At 35.6% G+C, this 23,940-nt stretch overlaps 2 protein-coding genes across 3 annotated transcripts; one reads left to right on the top strand and one right to left on the bottom strand.

The window, feature by feature from the left end:
• The first annotated feature begins 1,723 nt into the window (after nucleotides 1–1,723).
• Nucleotides 1,724–8,229, top strand: PDIL5-2 (PDI-like 5-2). 2 transcript variants are annotated; one of them, XM_086440167.1, is made up of 5 exons: nucleotides 1,724–1,963; nucleotides 5,924–6,027; nucleotides 6,590–6,960; nucleotides 7,186–7,493; nucleotides 7,580–8,229. In XM_086440167.1, exons 1-5 carry the CDS (start codon nucleotides 1,748–1,750, stop codon nucleotides 7,889–7,891), a joined length of 1,311 nt encoding a protein of 436 aa, XP_086296293.1. In that variant the 5' UTR covers nucleotides 1,724–1,747; the 3' UTR covers nucleotides 7,892–8,229. The 2 variants fall into 2 exon arrangements, with proteins under 2 accessions (XP_086296293.1, XP_086296294.1); XM_086440168.1 differs by lacking the exon at nucleotides 1,724–1,963 and adding an exon at nucleotides 5,675–5,763.
• Nucleotides 8,230–8,707: 478 nt separating this feature from the next.
• LOC147404291 (receptor homology region, transmembrane domain- and RING domain-containing protein 2-like) lies at nucleotides 8,708–17,771 on the bottom strand. Its single transcript, XM_086440166.1, has 4 exons — nucleotides 17,341–17,771; nucleotides 16,975–17,205; nucleotides 14,524–14,928; nucleotides 8,708–9,514 (listed from the first exon to the last, which is right to left on the bottom strand). Exons 1-4 carry the CDS (start codon nucleotides 17,492–17,494, stop codon nucleotides 8,952–8,954), a joined length of 1,353 nt encoding a protein of 450 aa, XP_086296292.1. The 5' UTR covers nucleotides 17,495–17,771; the 3' UTR covers nucleotides 8,708–8,951.
• Between the last annotated feature and the right edge of the window lie 6,169 nt (nucleotides 17,772–23,940).

Here is a 23,940-nt window from a genome sequence, read left to right as displayed (position 1 = left end):
TAAGTATGATAAGAATCATCTCATGAAGACAATGAAACTTGGTCATTTTTACCTTAGGGTGCTTAAACTACATGGGCGAATGGAGTGTTCTTTGGCTTAGAGATGTTTTATGTGCTCGACGTGATGAGAAACACTCCATATAGGGAATTATCCTCATTTAGTCATTCCAAGTGCTTAAACTGTGTGAAAATGCATGCAAATGCTCTCATAGAACTTATTATGGACTTACAATGGTGAGGATCACCTCATGAAAAGGGTTTACTCCCTACCATATCTTTGCCACTTAAGTGTCTTAACTATACGGAGAATGCAAATGCTCCCACTTACAATGGTGAGGATCACCTCATGAAGGCTCTCTAATCATATTTTTCCATTATAGATGCTTAAACTTCATGAAAATGACATTATAATACTCTAAATTGCATGAAAATGGGGTTCTAAAATGGTCCTTGAGGATCCTATTCATCATTTCTTCCAGGTTCCATTTGACTTTCACTTCCTAATGGATTTGACTGGTTTACTAGATGTGATAAGGGGTTGAGTATATTAAGGCTCCAATGTAGCTAATAAATAAAATAGAGGGCGGGAGGTAGAAGTGGGAAGGTGAATGCAAATGCAAGAAAGGAAAATAAAGTAAATTGTAGGCTTAGTTTGATATTTTTTTTCTTCTTCTTCTTGATTCTTGAGTCTTTGATGTGGATCTTCAAGGGTTCACCGTAGAAGAAGGGTGGAAGAGTTGAAAATGAATTTTGATTGAGTTTTGGTGCAAAAAATTGGTTAAGCCTTGAGACTCCATGTTTATTTATAGTTTCTCATCTTATCATTGAGATATAATGGTTCAAAATCATAGACTGGAGATATTGCAAAAAGAGTCGTGATAATATGACGCCCCTCCTATGCCCCATCATAGAATCGTAGATCATTTGCATCGGTTTATGCAAGAAAAATATTTATTATTTTGTGTATCCTGATGCAAATGATCTATAATTTTGTGGTGAGGGTGTAGAGTGGCGTGTGGCAGAGGAGGGCATCTGAAAATCATTACACTTGCAAAAAAGCCTTTGAGTTGAACCTTATTTACCTTTCAACAATGAGGTTTCGATAGAAATTTAATAATACCTCATGAGCCTTGTCAATCACGTTCATCAAATGATCGGATAGTAAATTATTTTCAAGATTGCTAGAGAATTCTTTAAAGGATATAATGACCCATACCTACAATACAGAGATAATTAAATAATTAATGGGTCTACAAATAAATGATATGTAACAAAGTTCAAAAAGTAAGATTTGAAAAGAGTTGTTTCAACTTTAAGAGAGAATCTACAAATAATATTTAGGTTTCGGCCTTGTCTAGTAAAAGACTCATAAAATTAAATTCCCGTAAGGCCAGGAAGCGGTGAATATTTGAGATGCCCCTGTGTTTTCAAACTGATGGAATCGTAAGGTTTAAGACATAAATATTTTTGAGGTTGAAATAGATGGAATTTGAAGCCTGGAAGGTTGAAAAATAGGGTAAATTTTTTACCCCAGCTAACTTGGTTTTTCTTTGTAGGTTGGAGAAGATGAGGGTATTTAAGTCATTTTAGTTGTATATTAGAGAAGACTTCATCAAGGGACGTGTCATCAGTTTGAAAACATGACCGGTTCAAACCGGACTAGGCGGCAAACCTATCTGATCCGAAAACCGGTTTTTCAAAACAATAAAATCCGTAGACTGCCGGTCTGACGAAGAACACAACCAACGATGCGTCTTCTCTTTCTCCCTTTCGTCCTCTCTCTCGCCTTCTTCTCTCTGAAACCAAATCCTAGTTCTTGCGTTTCTTCTCAACCATTCGAACTCGATGGAACCGTGATCGAGTTGGTCGAGTCAAATTTTGACTCAGCGATCTCTGTTTTTGATTTCATCCTCGTTGATTTCTACGCTCCATGGTGTGGCCACTGCAAACGTCTCTCTCCTGAGGTATGAGATTTCACGCAGAAAAACCGAGAAAAATGGTTATTTGTTTTGGATCTTTGATAGATCTGAGTTTCAGAAATTCAATTATATCGTTTTGGATCCATTTGTGAAATTTTCTATATGTTTTACTAATTTAATTGTTATTTTTTTTATTGATGTAGTATATTTTAAGGCATTTTTGTGAATGAGTTTGACACAATCATTGTTCTAGTAGATTTATTTTAAAAATAGGAAGGTTCAATTTTTTTTTAGGGTTTCTTGATTAGTGCTAGTGATCTCTTTCGTACAGTGTGAATGATACAATATTCTTTTTCACTAATTTCTGATCTCAATTAGGTTCCTGGGTAGAAAATCTACCGATTTTTCTCGATTGGCAAATTCTTCCTTGGATAGATAATATCTAAGATTTATTTTAATGTGTGTGAGAGTGGTCTCAAGTAAATTACAGACTAAACGGCCGGATCATATAATCTTTAGTTCGGAGTAAAAAAATCCTTTATTTAAATTGACAGGATTCTATTATTGGGTAACAATGAAGAACTGCTAAGCTTTTATTTCATCATCATCATCATCATAATTATTGCAAGCTTTGATGTTAAGTCATCATCATCACCATAACTTTTACCCCTATTATACAAGCCGATTGCAAACTTAGGAAGATTTCCTTGGAGGAGGGATCCACGCACTATGTCAGGGGTTTGGGTATTATAGGCATGTGTAGATGTTGGGTAATTGTCAAGGATACCCTAGTTTCCTCATTGTTCTTGCTGTAGCCATTGTTTGATATGGCTTGAAAAAAGCTCTCTATCGGAAGGAAAGAGGAGGTTTCTTCATAGAGTTTGACATCGTTATGAGAGTAAGTGCTTTGGAATGTAAGACTAATGTCATCCTTGACTAAGTGATAGACTCAAAATGTGTCACCTTATTGCGCAAAATTCTAGTTTTGATCTATATGAGGTCGCCATTATCATTTTTTTTCCTTTGATTGGTAAAAGTGTGAAGGTTGGATTTGAGATCAACATTGTCAATGAATTAAACACAACTTAGAACATATGTCGTTAGTTTGTACTTAGGGTCTAGAGTAAAGGGATGATTTGGGGTCTATGCCAAAGATGGATCAGACCTCAACTAAGGCGCTGATCCATATGCTGGGCAGCAGAGTTGTGGGTTGTTTAGAGTGTGCCTTTTGAGATAGGCTATTAGCGAATTTGAATGGGGGTATGAAGAATTATGTTTGAAAAAATATGACGACTCATACTCAGTGACAAGGGAATTGTACGTACAAGGATTGAAAAAAAGAATCGATCTAGCTTGCGTCATGATTTATATGGATAATGTGTACAAATATTTTTTTTTGAAAATTATGTATCAAAAAGTCCCCTCATATAGAATACGGACCATTTAGGTCTTACTTTATAAAATATTAGTCTAAGGAGGATCTTTTGAAGAGTTCTTAAGAAATATACCTTAATACCCTTTCAACATCTTTAAAAGTTGAAAGAAACTGTCACTTGTTTAAGAGAGTGACCCCTTCACGCTTTGGTGAATATTTGAGATACCCTATGTTTAAAAATTGATGTCATTCCCCTTGACTTTGGTCATCACTTATAGATTAATGAAAAATGATCTAAATGACCGAAAGGCCTTTGTTTCTTCTTCCCAAAACTAGTCATCTTCAACCCTCTTAGATGACGATGATAATGATGACTTCAATGATAATGAGGATGTGGATGAGAACGGCCATCATCAAACTGATTTTTGGTGTATTCGTAGACCAATATAAGGTCTAAAATATTTAGACCCTTTCAAATATATATATGCGTGCGTGTTAAATTTATTAAAATATTTAACAATAGTTTTAAAACTTGACTAACGTCTGTCGAATTGAATCAATTTAAGAACTCACAACTCAAATGAGTCAAATTAAATTAGGTTAAATTTCTGAATATTTTAAAAATAGTTTTAATAAAATATTTTTTTTCGTTCACAAAAATATTAATATAACCAAATAACTCGGTCAAGTTTTGTACTTGACTCATTCCATTTTTGAGTTGGCTCCATCAAGTTTGGGGCTGAGTCATCTTAAATCCATTCAAGTTGACTCGAGTCCGTTGAATTTGGGGCTTAATCATCATGAAATTCAATCAAGTCAACTCAACCAACTAAGTTTTATACATTGCTATCGACTCGATTGAATTTCACAGTGGCGCAGCCCCAAACCTGGTGGAACTAACGTGCCAAGTCAACTTGGCCAAGTTATCTCAAAAATAGGTAAAAAAAACTTGGCAGAGTTATTTATATAAAATATTTTTATGGAGAACAAAAATAAATATAATTTTATTTAATTCAATGGACATTCAAGTCGAGCTTTTCGATGATGATTATGATTCTCATCCTGATCATAATCATTGTAGTCATCATCATCATCTAAGAGGGTTAAAGATGGGTTGTTTTGAGAAAAATAAGGGCTTACGGTCATTTAAATCATTTTTCATTAATAAATAAGTGATGACCAGGTTATCAAAAAATAAGCGATGACCAAGGTCAAAGGGCTTGTCATTAATTTTAAAACATAGGGGTATCTCAAATACACCAAAACCTGGAGTATGATTAAACTTCTAAATTGTTGAAATGGTAGTTTAGATATATTTTTATTTTAAAATACTTTCAAAATGTCCTTAGACTAATATTTTATAGAGTGGGTCTTAAATGGATCATATTCTTTATGAGGGGACTTTTTGGTACATAGTTTCAAAAAGTAGGCCTTTGCAGGGATAAATTAAGGATCAATTATCCCTAATTTATAATATGGGGTTCCCAAAATTGTTAAGATGGTAGAGTAGACTACTTGGAATTGAAGAATCTAATGAAACAAATCAGGACTGATTAAAGGTTTTATAGGATGGAAGATTTGGTTATTTAGTGCCAAAATTTGAAGAAAACAGAAAAATTGAAAGAGAAAGTGGCTCACTGCTAGGAGGCTCACCTAGCCTTGTATCTTTAGTGGTTGGAGACTTACTAGCAAGTAAAGCCGTGAAGGATGCAATCAGCACCATCCAAGGATGTAAAGAGTCGCACATAGTACCTGCCTCGGTAGCCATACACATTTTTTTAACCCTTCATCTTCTTAATTACACTGCTAAAATTGTTAGAAGAGATAGTATTTTAGGTATCTGGATTGAAGTCTTAGAGGCTTCTTTGTTACTCTATCTGGTAAAGTGGGGGCAAAAAAACACAATAGAAACTTAACGACCTGTATCACTCTGACTAATTATACCTTTCCTAATTATAAGTATATTATCATTCCTCTGTTTTTTTATTCTCTTTTCAAATGATAAACCTGCTAAAAAACAATTAACAAACAGAAACTTCATTAAGCATGTTAAAATTACTGAAACATCTTCATAAACTGTAAATAATTTCTATTAGCAAGCAAATTGGTCTCCATTGACAATCATGATTGTAACACCAAAGTGCTTTATTAGACAGATTCGGATGTCAATGGATTTTCAGGTCCTATCTTGAGTGGTTAAATTTGACACCCATTTTTCAATTTGTTCGTTTTGAATTTGCATGATTTAGTCACAAATATATTTCCTCGAACTGAAATTCTATTGTGGATGTAGGAAATGCTACTAGGCATGTATATCTTTCTTCAGTGAACAAAAATTATGGTTATGTGACTTTTCTTTCCTTTGTTGGTATTCTCCATAGTTAATGTTTTATCATTGGCCTTCATACCCAATAGAACTCTTCAGTCTGTCATGTCACCGTGTGCTGAAAGTTGAAGGTAGATTCTTATGGTGAGAAGTTTTTCTTACCTGTCGATCCTTGTAGATCTAACAGTTATTAAACCCATGCCATTTTATTTTTTTCTTACTGTTTGAGCTCATCTCCATTGCAACTAATTCTGGAGGTAACAAGGATGAATTTTTTTTCTTCTTAATCTGTGTTACATTGCAGTTGGATGCAGCTGCTCCTGTACTTGCCAAATTGGACAAGCCCATTGTGATTGCAAAAATAAATGCTGACAAATTCAGACGCCTTGCTACAAAATACGACATTGAGTATGCTACGCCAGCTTTAAATTTTTGCATGCATTTTGACCATAAACTAAAGTGATTTAATATCTTGATTCTTGACATTGGGTTTTCATTTGACCTTCATTTTGTCTCAAATATTAGGTTACTGCATTAACACATCATTAATAGTTTTGTTGTTCACTCTGACTAGATTATTAGGTTATTGCTTTAACACAAATATTTAGTGTTTGTGACTTTAGGGCTGTCAATGGATTGGATCAGACCCGAAATCTGATCTGTTCCAATCCAATTACTTTGGGTCTGGATTGATGTTTTCGATTTCGATAAGGTTTTGATCCGAGATCGGATCTGGATCAACCATGCCCCGATCCGATCATATGGTAGAAAGTAAGTAAATTATATAAATTTACTTAGATTGTATATATAAAATTGGGTTTGATCTGATCCAATTGTTGATGGATTGGATCTGGATCATAATATTGAGATCCGATACTTATCTGTGAGTTCATGATAGCCCCTTGGAAAGGAGCCCTCTTTTCTTCTATACTCATCATGATTATAATCTTACACTGATGGCGTGATGCAGTGGCTTTCCTACACTCAAGCTCTTTATGCATGGTCTCCCTGTAGAATATTCTGGTCCAAGGAAAGCTGATTTGCTTACTCGGTACCTGAAGAAGTTTGTTGCTCCAGATGTCTCCCTTCTTGAGTCTGACTCCGCTATCAGTAACTTTGTTGAAATGGCTGGCACATATTTTCCTATCTATATTGGCTTTGGTTTGAATGAATCCATGATATCTGCATTTGCCATCAAGTACAAGAAAAAAGCATGGTTTTCTGTAGCAAAAGATTTCTCAGAGGAAGTTATGATAACATATGATTTTGACAAAGTCCCTGCTTTGGTTGCTTTGCATCCGAGTTATAATGAACGGAGTGTTTTCTATGGCCCTTTTGAAGGTTGGTTTGTTTGAGGTTTTCTAAACTTAATTCTTCTAGTACAAGCATCTCTTTCATATTATTTTCCATACACACCATTAGAGAGTTAAGAGTTTGGTATGAAAAATAAGAAAGTAAAAATGAGGGTTTTAAGCTTTTGAGAACTAATTCTGTCATGAATAAAGGTGAAATTGGCTACATATATAGTATATATTTGAGCTTTTCATTTTTTGATTGATAATGCAGAAGATTTCTTGGAGGATTTTATCAAACAAAATTTGTTGCCACTGTGTATGCCCATAAACTATGAGACGCTCAAGATGTTGAGAGACGATGACAGGAAAATCGTTCTAACAATTGTGGAAGACGATTCAGATGAGAAATCACTGAAATTGGTCAAGTTATTGAGAGCTGCAGCATCGGCAAATCATAACTTAGCATTTGGATATGTTGGGGTCAAGCAGTGGGAAGAATTCGCAGAGACATTCGAGGTTAATAAGAAGACAAAACTTCCCAAAATGGTGGTTTGGGATAGGAATGAGGAATACTCTTTAGTAAGTTTTGATCTTTCTTTTCTTCATCTTTACGTTTAATGTGAAAAAGAATTTTTACTGAGTTTATTTGGATTTCTTTGCAAAAGGTTATAGGTTCAGAAAGTCTTGATGAAGAAGATCAAGGATCACAAATAACGCGATTCCTTGAAGGATATAAAGAAGGAAAAACAGTAAAGAAAACAATTAATGGTCCCTCGTTTTTTGGCTACATTAATTCGCTAATCGGCATCAGAACTGTATACATCATTGTCTTTTTGGTTGGGGTCTTCATGCTTATCCAAAACATTAGCAAACCAGATGTAGGTGATGCTTCTGATGATGATGATGATGCGAGTAGCTCTGTTGCAGAGCGTGAAAGCAGTAGACAAGTGTATCGACCCGAGGACAAGGAAGACTAAGCGCAGCCTTGACTAGGCTCCTCGTTTTATCCTCCTCCCATGCGGTGAAGGTTACAGACACTTGGAAAGAGTTCACTGTGTCAATCTAACATGCTAAACAAGGCACATTTTAGAAAGAAAAAAAATGAAGAATCGAGGTTTTCTTGTGTGAATTTCCTCCTGACACTCATTTTCTGGAGTGAGACCTTGCATCATAATTTTTTTGGAAAACTATTACGTGTATCTTTTGGTGTGGGTTCGGATGAAGACAACTTTTGTTTAGAAAACATCTGCTTTGTGAAAAATTATGACAGATTGTATATTTATCCTATTTGTTATAAAAAATTGCTTTTAGGGAATATGATAGAATGAGAGATGGGTCCCCAGTGTTTGAATCTAGTTTACAAAACACAGATTCTTAAAGCCATTTCTATACAGATTTGATATTGAGAACTGAAATGGTTTAATACTTTATACTGATATATTCCAATAAGCTACAAATCAGTGGAAGACGAAACAACACATTCAATGTTATAAAGTACATGTTTCATTCTGGTCTTAAACATCTACTTATACACTCCTACATGCCTAAAAGAGATGATAAGCAATTTATCTTAGAATGATCATTGGAGCCAAAAATTCTCAGGAACAATCTTGCTTGCAAACCATCATTTGGCACGAAAAATTGAATGAGTGACACAGAAAGAGCATCTATAATACGTGTATTTATTGTAGCCTATGCCATAACATGTCTTCTAGGCATCGTGAATTAGAATAATAAATTATTATTAATATAATTACCACAAGTCAATAAAAAACAAATAAACAAAAAACCAATTAGAGCAATGCTTTTACATATAGTAGTTAAGATCCCAGTGAACAAAATCATCAGAGCATGCAGTTTATCACTTAAAATCAAATTAGTAATATAGATAACAAATCAGCTCCAAACCACTCAATCAGTCAAAATATCAAATAAACTGCAACGTAATAGATAACAAGTACAAACACCCCCCCCAGAAATAAAAAATAAAATGCTTGCATGATTGCTTGAAGGATTTATATTTTAACAGCCAGGAAGCTATTGAGTAGAATCATAAGGAGACAAACTTGCTGTTGATTCACTACAATGCAGCAAGTACGACTGCTGCCGACTAGAAGATCCAACATAGCTTGGAGAGGCATTACTTGAACTAGGAACATATGAGGGTAATATGTGCCTTGAATTAAGAGATGATAAGGACGGGTAGCCCGAGTATGAAGGCACTAATTGTGAGGCAAGAGTAGTTTGGGAAAAAGATGCATCCCTTAAGTCCATAGAGCTTCTACTTAAGCTTAAGACAGGTGAGTTATTATAAGACCTACGAGACTGCGGATGAACAAAAGAAGTGCCAGAGAGGGAATGACCACGAGAAATTGATGGGGATCGTGATGAAGTTGGGGCTATTTGTATGGCTGATGATGATGATGCCCCTAAGGATGATAAACCAGCAGAGGAGGACGGAGAAGCTTGGCCCGATGGAAGCAATGGAGTGCACTCTGATGCTGGAGGATCACCATTGCTTGTCTTCGCATCCCGCTTGCAAACAGGGCAAAACGTCCTCCACGTAGTAAGCCAAGAATCCACACAAAGGGCATGGAACTCTGTAAAAAATTCCAATAAGAAATTAGATGATGACATTTCCACAAATGATACAGAACAATAATGAAATTTAGCCATAGAGTATACTTTACAATTGGAAATTCACTGGATAGTGTGGTCTTCTCGTATTTTTTGCCGCCAAGGTGGAGACCTAGTTTTCTTCTTTTAGAGAAATAGTTACATCTATCAGCACATGGAAAGCATTCATTTTCTAAAACACACTTAGTCATTTTGACAATTATTTTATACAACATTTACCACCCTTTAACTTTTGGATTACCACACAACCTAACCATGATCAATTTTCTCCAATAAAATCTGATCATTTGAAGCACCTGTGGTAGCATATTTTTTTGAAAACCAAGAAGAATTTTATTTAGAATGTGGTCGAGATGACCAACTGAACAAAGATACAAAGAGGGAAAAAAAACCAAAAAAACACGACTACGAAACACAAATTCTACAAACCACTCCCATCTACCAAATAAGTTGTCAACGAAGGCACACTAAATTCTTTGAAGACCTTGTACCAAAAGAACAGACAACAAAGAATAGACAAGATCAAGTTGGACGTTGTGACCTCTTCCCATCAAAACACCAGCCATTGTGCTCCTTCCAAAAGAATAGACAAGATCAAGTTGGACATTGTGACCTCTTCCCATCAAAACACCAGCCATTGTGCTCCTTCCAAATCCCTCAACAAATCGCAAAAGAAGCAAGGCTCCAAAGCACTCTCTTTGCATCAGAGAAAGAAGAGCCCCACTCGGTCCAACACTGAAAAAGTGATTGGAATGATGTTGGAAAGTAACCCCCCACTCCAAACAAACCCAAAAAGAATCTCCAAATTTGCCGAGAGAAGGCACAATGAAGAAGCACATGATTTGCCGACTCTGCATTGCTCAAGCACGACAAGCAAATGTTGGGATCACTTAAACCTTGCCTAATAACTTGATCCAAGGTCAAGATTTTCCGCAACAAGGTGCACCGCACCAAATGAAAAAAGTCACCTTAGAAGGAACCTTTTGACCCCAGACCACTCAAATAGGAAAAGAGCAGAAAGAGGATTGCACCAACGAGTTATAGAAAGAGCTCACAGAAAATACACCCCGAGCGGCTACCAACCCATAAGCGCCCACCCCAACCCACCAAATACTGATCCAAGAAGGAAGCAACTAGGAGACCATTCTTTAAAGATAAAGAGAAAAGCTCTGGAAACCTCACCATGAAAGGGACCTCCCAAGACCTTACTCTCCTCCCAAAACCTGACTATCCTCCCAGAACCCATCTTGAAGAGAATTCTCTTATGGAAAGCAGGTAAGACCTTGAGAATCCCTTTCCAAATAACACACCGTATGGCTCCCAGCTCCCCCCCCATACTGATCCAAGAAGGAAGTAACTAGGAGACCCTTCTTTAAAGATAAAGAGAAAAGCTATGGAAACCTCACCATGAAAGGGACCTCCCAAAACCTAACTATCCTCCCAGAACCCATCTTGAAGGGAATTCTCTTACGGAAAGCAGGTAAGACCTTGAGAATCCCTTTCCAAATACCACACCGTATGGAAATCTATTATTTCTACTCTCCCATCCAAAATAATCTACCCCAACCTTTGCTGCAACAACCTTTTCCCACAAGCTACCCTCCTCAACATTAAACTTCCAAAGCCACTTACCTTAATATTAAGCTTTCTTATGCCGAGACCACCTTGCACCTTTGGACAACATACCTTTTTCCAACAAACTAGGTGGAACTTCCTATTCCAACCTTATCATGCCATAGAAAATCACGAAAAAAACCTTTCCAACCTAGCATCCACAGTCCTAGGAAAAGTGAAAAGAGACAAAAAGTATGCCGGATGCTAGTCACAACATTCTTGATGGTCCAAAATCATACCTCTAATCAAAGACCAAAGATTTGGTTAATTATTTTTAGATGGAAGTCCATGCATTAAGTGGATCAAACTTGGGACCAATCAATCAACACAACTAAAATCTAGCCATCCATGATGCTCGCTAATAAATGATGCAGATTAATGAGCCAGTAGACCATGTGCAGTGTGTGCTCCTTTAAAAAATTTCTCAATCTAGGCCGAACATATGCCAAATCGATATGTGGACATCCAGAGTTCATAGAATTCAAGGTCGCCTAGTCCCTAGTCTGCAGACTACTCAGTCTCTAGTCATCTAGAAGTGCCTAATCCTTAGTTGGGAGGACTTACAGTCCCTAGTCAGAAGAGAGTTGGGAGTCCACCCAGGGACGTATCAGGATCTATCTCCCTAGCTAGGAGTCATCCCACACATTAAAAGGCACATGATGGTGAGAGGTAAGGAGAATTTCTAATAGAAATATGATGCGAGCAGGTCAATCAACAACCAACTTGCCAAAGGCATGAGCCCTGACAAGACTTGTTGAACCAACTAAAAGAAAAATCAGGGACAAGACTTGTTGAACCAACTAAAAGAAAAATCAGGGACAAGACTTGTTGAAACAACTAAAAGAGAAATTCCTGATTTGACATAGATTAGTCATATCACCTATCGTATTCATTGGTTCATTGCCTTGAGCATGGTGTATTAATGCGATAAATTACCCATCACACTAGGATATTAACCAAAGAGGGGAAATAGAGACCAAAAGGAGATCTTGGGGAGAGAGGGCTCGCAACTCCACCTAATGGCTAAATCATATTCACCAAGTTGTTATGACAAGATGATAGTCCTACCATAATGCACTGTTGGAAATCTGAATGATTGAGGCATGATTACCGAGCTATCACACCTTGAATATTGAGTTATCATTCAAATCCATCTAATTAGTGAACATCGAGTCAGCCGTCCATGCCAGTTGAAGGGGACTTGTCGATGACAATATGAACCCATGTATCCCGCCTCCCAATTTTGGGATGGGACCACGTGCAAACGCATACCAAATGCTCTTTTCCTCCCCGGTCAAGAGGGGATTGAACCCACCAGTGTCAAGCATTCTTCTCCTGGATGAGAAGGATCAAACACATTTGTACAAGTTGTTTTCTAGAGCCAGGAAGGGGGATCAAACACATCCTTTTCAAGCGTTTTGTCCTTCCAAGCATGAATAGTAAGTATTCTCTTCCTCTCATAAATAAGGGGGATCAAATATACTCGTATCAAGTGCTCTCTTCCTCACGAGCACGGGAAGGGAATTGAACTCATGCTTATCAAGTGGTCTCTCCCTCCTGAGCTTTGAAGGGGGTGTGCCGTGTTTTTGGATCAAGGGGGCTTCCTAGGCTAGTGAAGGGGGATCAAACACACTCATATGAGGAATTCTCTTCCTCTTGGGCGCAAGAGGAGGATCAAACATACTCTTATAAAGTATATTTTTCCTCACGAGAAAGGGAGCAGATCGAACATAGTCCTCAAGATCATTTTCTCTATAAAATGGGAGGAGGCTCCAACGCAATGTAGAGCCAAAGGAGATAACATCCAAGTCTGTTTTATTGGGTAGATCATGAGTGCATTATGCTACACTACTGAGGGGTCTAATTGTGTGAAAAAACTACACTTGACCAAAGCTAGACACTTGAACCTTGAGAATCATGCATCCAAAAATGTAGAGCCCAAATTGAGATAGCCCAATCCCTAGTTGAGAGGCAGCTTAGTAACTACTCGAGATACAATTCAGTCCTTGGTCAAGAGGCTACCTAATCCTTGGGAGACAATCTAGTCCCTGGTCGGGAGGTTGTCTAGTCCTTAGTTAGAAGAAAGCCCAGTCCTCAAAAGACAGCCTAATGTCTATTCAAAAGGGATACTACTCAGGGATGTATCAGATACATATCTAGCTTACCAAGAAGTGCCCTGTGCATTTTTTGTTGTTGTAATTGTTGTTGATAACTTAGGGTATCCCACATCCCTTTCGAGATATGGACTAATCCAGTAATACGGTAGCACAACCCAACCCCAAGGAAGTTTCCTAACGTGCAACATAGTAGGTCAAGAAGCCACCCAGTTTCGAATAAAACACCCCATGCATTGAAGGCACAAGATGGTGTGAAGTGAGGAGTTTATGCTAAAAGTATACCATGACTAGGTGAATTGATGACCAACCTGCCAAATGCGTGACTTTTGATAAGATTTGCTCAATCAACTAAAAGAAAGATCCCTGATCAATAATGGATTTAATCTAACCTATTGCAATTTAATTTTTGATCAGTTACATTGGGAACTATATTAAAAAAGGAAAAAAATTAAAGGCAAAATGGAGAGGGATGAGAATAGGAGAGGAAATTTGGATGACATTTTGGAGATTGGCCATGGTAGACAAAATGTGACATGTAACATGATGGATGTTTCTATAGAAATGGCTCCAAGGGAATCGGAAATGAAATTGTGATTTGGACAACGAACCTGGCAAAAATTGTTACACCCTCTCTTTCCTTTCTCTTTCTTGTAGTATGAGTTTATTGTGTTGGTATGAATAGAGGAAATGACGATAACCCAGAGTTTTACCCCCCACCCTCGTAGCAAGAATCTTTTCTTTAGCAATTAGCATGCCGCACCTTCTCCAAAACCCCATTTTTGCTCCAGCTTATAGTCATATAATAGTTCAATTTCTAATTTTTTACTGCACTCCCGCTTCCAACATGAGTTGCTTCCTAGTGCTTCTAGTAACTAAGACTCATGGTATTGAACAATGGACAAAATACTTTCTTCCCACAAAAATTTCAGATATATGCTCCTTTGATTTACCGAATATTAGACACTCATGTTTACTTAGAAACTGGTTTACATGACTTTCCGGTATGACACCTTATCTAGTAACATTTTACCTATACACTCATGTTTATTTGAACGAAATTATTGTAAACTAAATCTCACTATATAATAACTAATTTGAACTTATAGGGTTTATCAGACTGTGTGCCTGAAACTGTCACGTGATGTTCAACACAGAAACAGAAGTTCATTTTATGTTACATAACCAAAAATATAGAGATTTGTCTAGTAACATGGTGTTTGGAAGGTTCAAAGAACACATACTGTGACGACATGGCAGTACTCTGAGCTTCTCTCCAACACTATAGTCTTCAAGGCAAATGGCACATGTTCTTGAGGTACAGTTATCTTCTAAAACTGCTGTGAAAATCAAGCTGGGCATGGCGTTCACTAAACGGCTACTCATCCCATGGAGCTGCCGCACACGAGGAGCTCGAGGCCTTTCTTGTCTAATACGATTTCTACGAATAAAGAAACAGGAAGCCAGCACAGCAGATATGGCAAGTAAGGATACGAAAGAAATGGCCATGATTGACCATGCCGAGCTTTCAAAGTTGGGTATAATCCATAGCTCCATGTCGGTAAAGCCAGCATACGTCTTAAGTAATTTACCCGAGGCTTTGGATACAAACACAGCATGAATTTTGATACCTTTTGACTTTCCTGCCACTGCAATTTCCATAGGATCATGAATTAAGATGGGTGCAGATTCAACATCACATAATGTGTTGGTATTTTTACGATGGACAAAAGTTAATTCAATTAATGAAAAAAAATTCAAAATATTAAGATTGGAAAATAGTTTTGCATGAGAAAAGAACTAAGAATTAAAGCTCAAGAGAATGTGAAACCTTAAGCAAACTTGGAAGATTGGTTGATTACGCCATTTTATAGCAAAATGTCACATGATCTACAGTGGCAAGAAATCAGAATTCTAACATGCATACAGAACTTTACCAGGTTGTTATAGAATAAAATTAAAAATTAACTGAGCACTCACATGCAGAGAATAATGAAAGGGCACCATCAGATCAGTAGCATATATAACAGAATACCCTCATCCTTAAGGAGTGCAGAAGATCAATAGACTCATAGGAAGTATTTCAAGCTTTTCATGCAGTTTTCTTCCATTTCAAACTATATTTATGTCAACTGCCTTAATGTAAGGGTAATGCAATAGTTCTCCAGCCTAGGGTTCTTGGAGAACCTAGACAACCATTGGAGAATGAAGGGTGAGCTTTCTTCTTTTACTTTTTTTGTTTTTGCTCGGTAAGCCTGTTTCTAATGAGTCCAATAACTCAGTGCTGGTGGGATTTGAACTAGGTCTCTAGTATCATCACCCAAAGACTTTACCAAGCTAGCTGGAACCTGCATTTCTTTTTACTTCACATAGCTCTTCGTCTCCTTGGTAAATGGAAGTTCTCCAAAGGTATGAAAAGCTGGAGGGCATTGTACCATCCACTCTAGTCCTTTCATCTTAGCTTAGTAGCATGGAGGCAAAAAAAAACACCCCCCTTTTTTAGGGACAAACAACAAGAGTTTTAGTGTATAATGGCAACTTTCATCTTAGCTTAGTAGCATGAAGGTGAAAAAACAACCCCATTTTTTAGGGACAAACAGCAAGGGTTTGAGTGTATAATGGCAACTTTTGTAAAAAACACAAAGCCTCAGAAAATTATCTACAATAATTCCATTGCACAATGATACTAAAACCCCTTGCTTTTTCTCACAAAAAGACAAAATAGGATTGCTTTTTGGGAAGTTTTATGCAAAAGTCATGATTTTGGAATCCACTAATAACATTAACTATATAAAGTTCCACTAAAAACAATGGTTTAGATGAATAGCCTAGGTTTTTCAACTTCATGTTATCTTTTCATGATGCTAAGAATGTCAAAATGTATTGCATAATTTGAGGATGGTTTCCAAAATATAGAAAATTCACTATATCTATACATATATATATATGAACCCTGGGAGTACAAACAGTTAGTAAAAACATGAAGCATAGACTAGGGGTGTCCATGGGTTGGTTCTGGTTCAGTTCCAATAGAAAAAGGGACCTAAAACCATCTTGTCAGTTCCGATACCAATTCGGTTCCAACTAAATGGGTACCCATTGAAACCCCGACTATAGACTAACTCTATATATAACCACTTCTAGACACTAGCATCCCTAACTTATTGCTGACTAGATTTGAAAAGTGTTTCAACCTAGTTGGAAGATGCAAATGCCTAGATATGTACCCCAAGTGGTATTTAAGATACTTGAGAGATTACTCTACCAAATATTTTGTAATGGCCACTGACCTTTTCTCTTTGAAGGTGCCAACTTGGTGAGTTGGTATAGTCTGCTGAGTTATTGTAACATCGACCTCGTATCAAACCCCATTTATCCCATCTTTATCCACCTACCTATCAACCTATAGTGCACGATAGGCACATCTTTTGGGGGGTAGGTGGGACTCTTGGTATGTATATTTCCAAAGAAACATGTTACGATAACACCTACGAAAATATATATTGGTTCGAGAAAAGGGTCTCCCGAATATTGGGTCCCCACCATTAAAATGTAACCAGGGAATATAACATGAATCAAATATAGTGCAAAAAATTCCAATTTTTTAAAAGATAGCAGCATAATTCATATTCAGACACATGAAAAGAAAAGCTAAAATCGATTACTAAGCTTTCGAAAAGGGGAGGACACATTACTTGCAACCAAAGCATCATTATCTTCATTGTCATAGATAATAGCTGCTTTGTAGCCCGCACTTTGTGCTCGTCTAACTTTATCCTCGAACGTGCATCCTCCTCTAATTATCAACACGAATGAAGAATTTAAACCTTCGACTGAACCAGATTTACTAGACAACCTAGAACACGCATCAAGAGGTTCGGCTAGAATCAAATTCCCCAATTCACCAGATCCTTTAACTGAAGGAGCTGCAAATTTCAATCCAAAACCACAAAAAAAAAAAAAAGCAATTTTTAAAACCCTAACGATTACAAATCTCATTCTTTTTAACCAAACTCTAAAGAATTAAGACAAGAAATCAAATAACACATTTTTTAACTTACCGAAGTTAGCTTCAATGTCTCCAAACGCTAGAGATACGTTGTGCCCAATCAAGATAATACTCGCAGTGGTTGTCGAAACCAGTAGAGAAATAAAACACATGAACAACAACGATTCCTCTTTAAACCCTACTTTCTTCGAAATTCCAAGCGCCATATATATTTATGAAACGAAATCAAAAAGAAAAACCCTAATGATTCACCTCAATCAACGAAAAAAAAATTGAGAAAAAATTCAGGATAGAATTAGAAGAATTTTATGGATGATTACATCGGCTTCCATGCTTTTTGGGTCATCTAAACATCTTAATTTGTATTTTTTGGTTTGAAGAATCTCAATTTGAGAAGGACTATTTCGAGAATTTTCGGGTTTGGAGATGGTTTTTAAGTAGGAAAATGCAATATACACCGATGACTCACTCACTGCATCTCTCTCTCTCTCTCTTACTATTGGTTACGTGTTTATCTTGTCAATCATTGGCGACAGCTAAAGGGTATTATTGTCCTTTTAGTAGAGAATTGGTCTTAAAACTCGGTTGAATCCGATTCGAATCGAAAGATTCAGACCGGATTCCGAAGAATCAGCGAGTTCACCCGTTGTGATCCTTGTTTTTTTTACTGTTTTGCCCTTCTCTAATCATTACTAAAACGTATTTAAACATTAATAAAATAAGAAAAATTACTTGATTCACCCTGTGAGAGGGACTTCTTTCTAAATCTCTTAATTTTTATAATTTGATGATCCATTGTAGTATGGACTTTTCTTTCTTTATGCCCCCTGACCTCCTTTTAATGGTTGAAATCATGACTCAAATTGTCAAGATTAACAATTCAAATCATTGAGATCAACCTCTTTTCCAATTATCCAAGTAAATGATTATAAATCGATCTTGATGTTTAAACGTAAATCGTCAAGATTGGCCTTTCTCAATGATTCAACATGAATCATTGAGATCAGTTGAAATTGTCAAGATCAATAATTTGAATGGTTTGAATCTCGATTTAGACGATTTGAATTCTTCGTTTTAGGGGGAATGAAGTGGCATTGATAAATAAATATATGTCTTTTGGTAAGTACAATTTTATTAAAAAGAGGTTGAGATAGCCCTTTATATTGAAGAAATAAATAAAAAAGCTAAAAGAAACATCGAGAACTACGCTTCACAAAGTGCATCTGAACACATTCTCCACTCAAATATCGCTTGAGGAAAAAAGAAATATTTTTACTAACAAGGTCGTTAAGATAATGCCCCAAAACTCTGGGTGCATTGAGAAACGCATCCTTCCTTTAGGATCTATTAAGTAATTTTTCCTTAAAATAAAGGTTTTAGTCTTGGTTCTTACCTCATCACCAAAATTTTATAGAAATGATAAAATTATCCCAATGCCAACAACCGTACGTTTGATTGTAAGGAAAATGAGGCAGAAATTGCAATTCATTGAAAAATTACTATTTCCAAGTATTTGGTGAGTCATAAATTAAAAAATTGTCAGGAAAATGATTTGTCAACAAGCATGATTTTCCTTCATCAGCGGCAAATCATTTTCTTACCCTCTCCCTTAGGAAAATGATTTGTCATCACACGCATCATTAAAAAAAAAACACATATTTAAAAAAAAATCATAATTTTATATGTAAAATAAATATTCCAATTGATAAAAATTAATTATTTTTTATCAAAGAAAAATTAAAATTAGCTTAGTCAAGTAAATAAAAATAAAGAGTTGCTATTGGCACCCCAACTTTTATTGATTACACCTTAGATAAAAAAATCATAAATAAAATTTGTGGTGACAATAGAAACTCTCTCGATTTTTTGTTAGACTATCATCTATTTTTTTTAGTTTAGAATTTTATATGAGCCTAATCATAATTGTAAACAACTACTAATTTTTTTTGAACGAGTGTTGTAATGTTGAGATTATAATTTGAGCCAAACCTTTGTAATGTTTGAAGAGTGTGTTTTAATCTTTAATTGAGGTGTGACTAACAATTTAAGAAATTGGGGTGTAATAATTAAAATTTGTGATGCCAATAGTAACTTTCTAATAATTTAAGAAATCAAGATGTGATAATTCTATTTTTTTCACAAAAGAATGATTTTATCATATATTTTTTTTATATAGTTATCCCAAAATTTAAATTAAAATAATATTTTTTTATGCAACTCTAATAACAAAAATAATTTTTCACAAAATTTTCAATATTATGCTTAAACATTATCAAATGATTTGCCTAACAAATCATTTGATAGGTTATATTTCTCTGCAATCAAACACGCCTTAAATGGTATTTAAGATATTGGCAACTCTTGTAATGAAGCATTTCTTGGACTTCCTTATAAGAGATCTATTATTGTCCTCGGGAATATAGTCAATTTCATCCTTTGGAGTCGTAAACATTACTTTCTCAAGAAAAGGAAAATTGTCGAAAAGTCTAGATCTTGATGGAATCAAATAACGTTCACAATTTTAAAGTGTATAATATTTCAAAGTTATTTTTTAAAGAAATAATCTGTTATATTATGATTGATTTAAAAAGAGTAATTGGCGAAGATGAATATAGAGCTTGTTATAATAATAATTAGTACGAAATTGTAGCTATAATAATATAGAGAACATTTTGATACTAAGAGATTGTTTTTATGTTGGCCAGTGTTATACACACCCCAATTATTAATTAAGGCACTCCAACAAGTTGTTTTGACTATTAGGGCACCCCAACTAATCAAAGCACCCCCATATATTTTTGTCGACATGTACATGTCGACATTGACAAAGCAAGGTCCACATGAACATGATGACATAGGCTAAAAAATCTTTTGGAGGCATGTCGACATGTTCATGTCGACATCGGTGGGGTACTCTAATCATGATAAAACTTAAGTTTTCAATAGTTCGTGGGCATCCTTGTTAATACAGTGGACGCCTCTAGCCGCAACCTTTATATTGAAATGTGTGTTTTATACATAAACTAGCGGATGCCCATACCAATGACACTTGTGACACGTGCACGTGTTCCTTATATGTTGAATATTCCTAAAAATTAATTTAAATCGATAAACTATCAAATAACCCCTCTTTTTTATCTTTGAAAAAACAACAAAGAGGGTGTAAAAAAAGCTATACACAACGTTCCAATTCTTATTTTCTTTAGAAGAAAAAAGAAGAAGGGAGTGACGTATCTTCATTTGGAGTCTCAAACCAAAATTGTTAAAAGAAAAATAAGAGAGAAAGAGATGGATAAAGGTAATTTTAAGAAGTTGGGTGGTTTATAGTAGTTAGATTTATAATAGTAGGAAGTGTTTTCCACCGTTAGATGTATTCAACACAATCTGTCACCATCAAATATCTTTGTGGGAGTGGTTTCACACACTTGAATCAGTTTTAGAGGAAATTGATCTTAACTCTCAGATCTTTTCAACACAATTCACATTGTGGATGATGTTTATGTTGGACTTTGTGGAGCTTAGTTATGTTTGATCCGGTTAACAATCCGACCCGACTCGAATAATGTTGCGTGATATTTTAATGAGAAATTTTCTGGACCCGTTTTGTAACCTATTGTGAATCATGTGCGCAATATATAGAACTCGTTTTTGGTGATTAGAGTTTTTTTAAGGTCTTGGTTGTCATTTTTGAGAGTTGAGCCACACTTTGTAATTCTTCTCGATACTAGTGAAATCCCTGCAACTCCGTGAACATAAGCAAATTGCCGAACCACGTAAATATTATCTTGTGCATGTGATTACTTTCTTTTTCAATGTGTGTTTTTCTCTATTTTTGTTTCTCACGGGTTAGGAATTTCGGATTGAATTCCCTACAATTTATGACTAGGACAAATACTCTATTTTGTATAATAGATAAGCAACTTATCCAGGACAACATTGTGCAGACTGATTAATGATCATTTTGTTAAACAATAGACCACTTCAATGATGAAGCAACCAATTCCATTACAAACGGATGATAAGGTTTTTATTCTCACTAAAAATGTAAAGAAGTCTAGATTTACACAATAAACTAAATATAAAAGTAGGTATGAATCATTTTAACATCATATTAAAAGCAAAAATAGATGATATGGTGATTGATTGGAAAGTAGTTATTAGTGCAGACTATAGATGATAAAGGGGTGCATATGGTAAAAATCTTTATGATACTATAACGATTACGCCGATCATGATATTGTAGCTATTGTTCCCATATTTAAATGAACGTTTTTATTATAAGAAGCAAGATATCACCAATTTGGTGAGATGCCAAGGACCACAATCACTCGAAAGTGATTCTTAAAACAATGGGAAAATTACTTAAAGGATCCTGGCGGAGGGATTTCTTTATAATTAATCCTTGAATTTTGGGTGGTAGTTTGATAGGACACTTAGTAAAATTTTTATTTCTTATTGCCCTCATTATTGGTGAGCTCACCGTTTTTTGTTTTTTGTTTTTTTGAGTTTACTACTTTTTATTTGTTGTCAAACTCAACGTTTTATTTATTTATTGTCAAGTTCACAATTTTTATTATCAAACTCACCACTATTTATTATCGAGTTCACCATTGGTAAAAACTCACCCACTTTCGATTTTCGAGTTTTTTCGACTAAAATACATGGAAAGATCGATTAAAAACTTGAGATACCGACTTATTTGGATATTTTCAACCCAAAAGAACCATTCTTGATCAATTTTCATTAAAAATTTAAGAAAAAATGTGAACAAAACCCTTGAAAATGGCTTATTTTCTTAAATCTTTTCTAACGGAATAGAGTCACTGAAACTTGAGTGAAATGTCAATAACCCAAATTTTTTCTCGATAAAAATGATAACTTCAAATGATTAGGTTTCAATAGTTAAAAATATGGGAGATGAGGTCCAAGAACCATTAAGAAAGAAAATGTTTACTAAATGGACTATTCCAAGCCCAAAGCTCAGGGACTGTTTAGAAAGAAGTCCCTCTTTCAGGATCCTTAAAGTAATTTTCCCTAAAATAACAGACTAAACCGTATGGATGGAGACCATCTATCTAAAAGAAAGCCTTTACAATCTATTAAATAATAACATATGATATACAAATAGATTAACTACTTGGAATTAAATTTTTTTTTTTTTATAGTGATTACAAAAATTTGTAATCATGCATTAATTCTAATTTCTGTAATTTACATTGGTTTGCATGTGCTGCCGAGTAGTATATTTAAACAAGGAGTCATGATTTTCTAACTCCCTCTTTCTGACATACTCCCTCGTACTCTCTTGACATGACATGTGCTAGAAATATAGATTTTCATCGGGATACATATCTGTGCATCTCCATAAATATGTGCAATTATGTATCCCGAGAAAAAATCTAAAATTCTAGCACATGCCATATCACGAGGTTACGGGGGAGTGCAGGGGGTGTCAAAAAATCATTATTCTTAAACAAAATATATTATGTAATTTATATAACTTCTCACATTTTATTGAATTGGGACAGGTTGATCCAAAATTGATCCGATAGGTTATAAAAGTAGACCATATCAGAACCCAAATCCTCCATATAGATCCGAAGTCGTTGAATCAAACTAGGTTGCAATTCAGGCTTGATCCAATCCATTGTCATCCCTCACATCAACCATTGACAAGTCGTTCGAAGATGAGCTACTTTGGGAATCAATTTCTTGGATGCACATGGTACAAGTTTGTTAGGCGTTCGACACTGTGTTCTTGAACATTTTAGATATGATAATTATCTTATCTAGTCATTGAATCCAACGAGACTAAGTTAAAAAGGTCCCCACCCATTATCAACTAGCCAACATGGTACATAATGAACCAAGCAAGATCCAATAAGAATCAGATCATACCTGTGAATAATCATTATAGTAATAATTCAAGATCATGACATGTGGCAATGACACAAATCCCAAGAATATTAAAAGATATGCGTGGATCCAAGTCCGAGAGATTACGAAGGGACACATGGATCCGAGTCTGAGAGATGTTGAAGGGACACAAGATATGTGTCAATTCAAGTCCGAGATATTACAAAGGGACACATGGATCCGAGTCCGAGAGATATGAAAGAGATACTCGGATTTGAATCCAAGAGATATCTAATTAAAGAAGTAGATCAAAAATCAAACCCCAAAGTACACAGAGTCAATGTGGCGAAAATCCAGGAATTTACCTAGATTTAAGGAGGACATTACTAAAATACAGTTCTATGAATCTAGACCAAAAAAGAAAGAAAAACATTCTAATTGATACACTGGATTTGAAAGGAGAGAATATCAAGGAAAATCATGCTCAAATCGTGAGGGGATTTCTATAAATAAGAGGGGAAGAACAAACAAAATATATGTTTTGATTCTAGAAAAGGAGGGGGAGACTTTGCTAATTTTTATACTCACTTTCTTATTAGATCGTCGGAGAGGTTGTGGTGCAGGCACCCCCACCACTCTCAAGACGGACAAAATCAATATCAGAGTTATAGATTTTGAGATAGCGCAAGAAATTACATCTACAATACCCTTGGTAGGTCTCTTTTTTTCTAATCAAAATTCAATGTTAGATTCCAAATTTGATCCAATAACAATCAAGTCAAGTTCGGATTGGATC

The sequence above is a fragment of the Akebia trifoliata genome, chromosome 4 (assembly GCF_017979445.1).
Source record: "Akebia trifoliata isolate Shusen 1 chromosome 4, ASM1797944v1, whole genome shotgun sequence".
Classification (NCBI taxonomy): domain Eukaryota; kingdom Viridiplantae; phylum Streptophyta; class Magnoliopsida; order Ranunculales; family Lardizabalaceae; genus Akebia; species Akebia trifoliata.
This window is presented reverse-complemented; position numbering and strand designations above follow the sequence as displayed.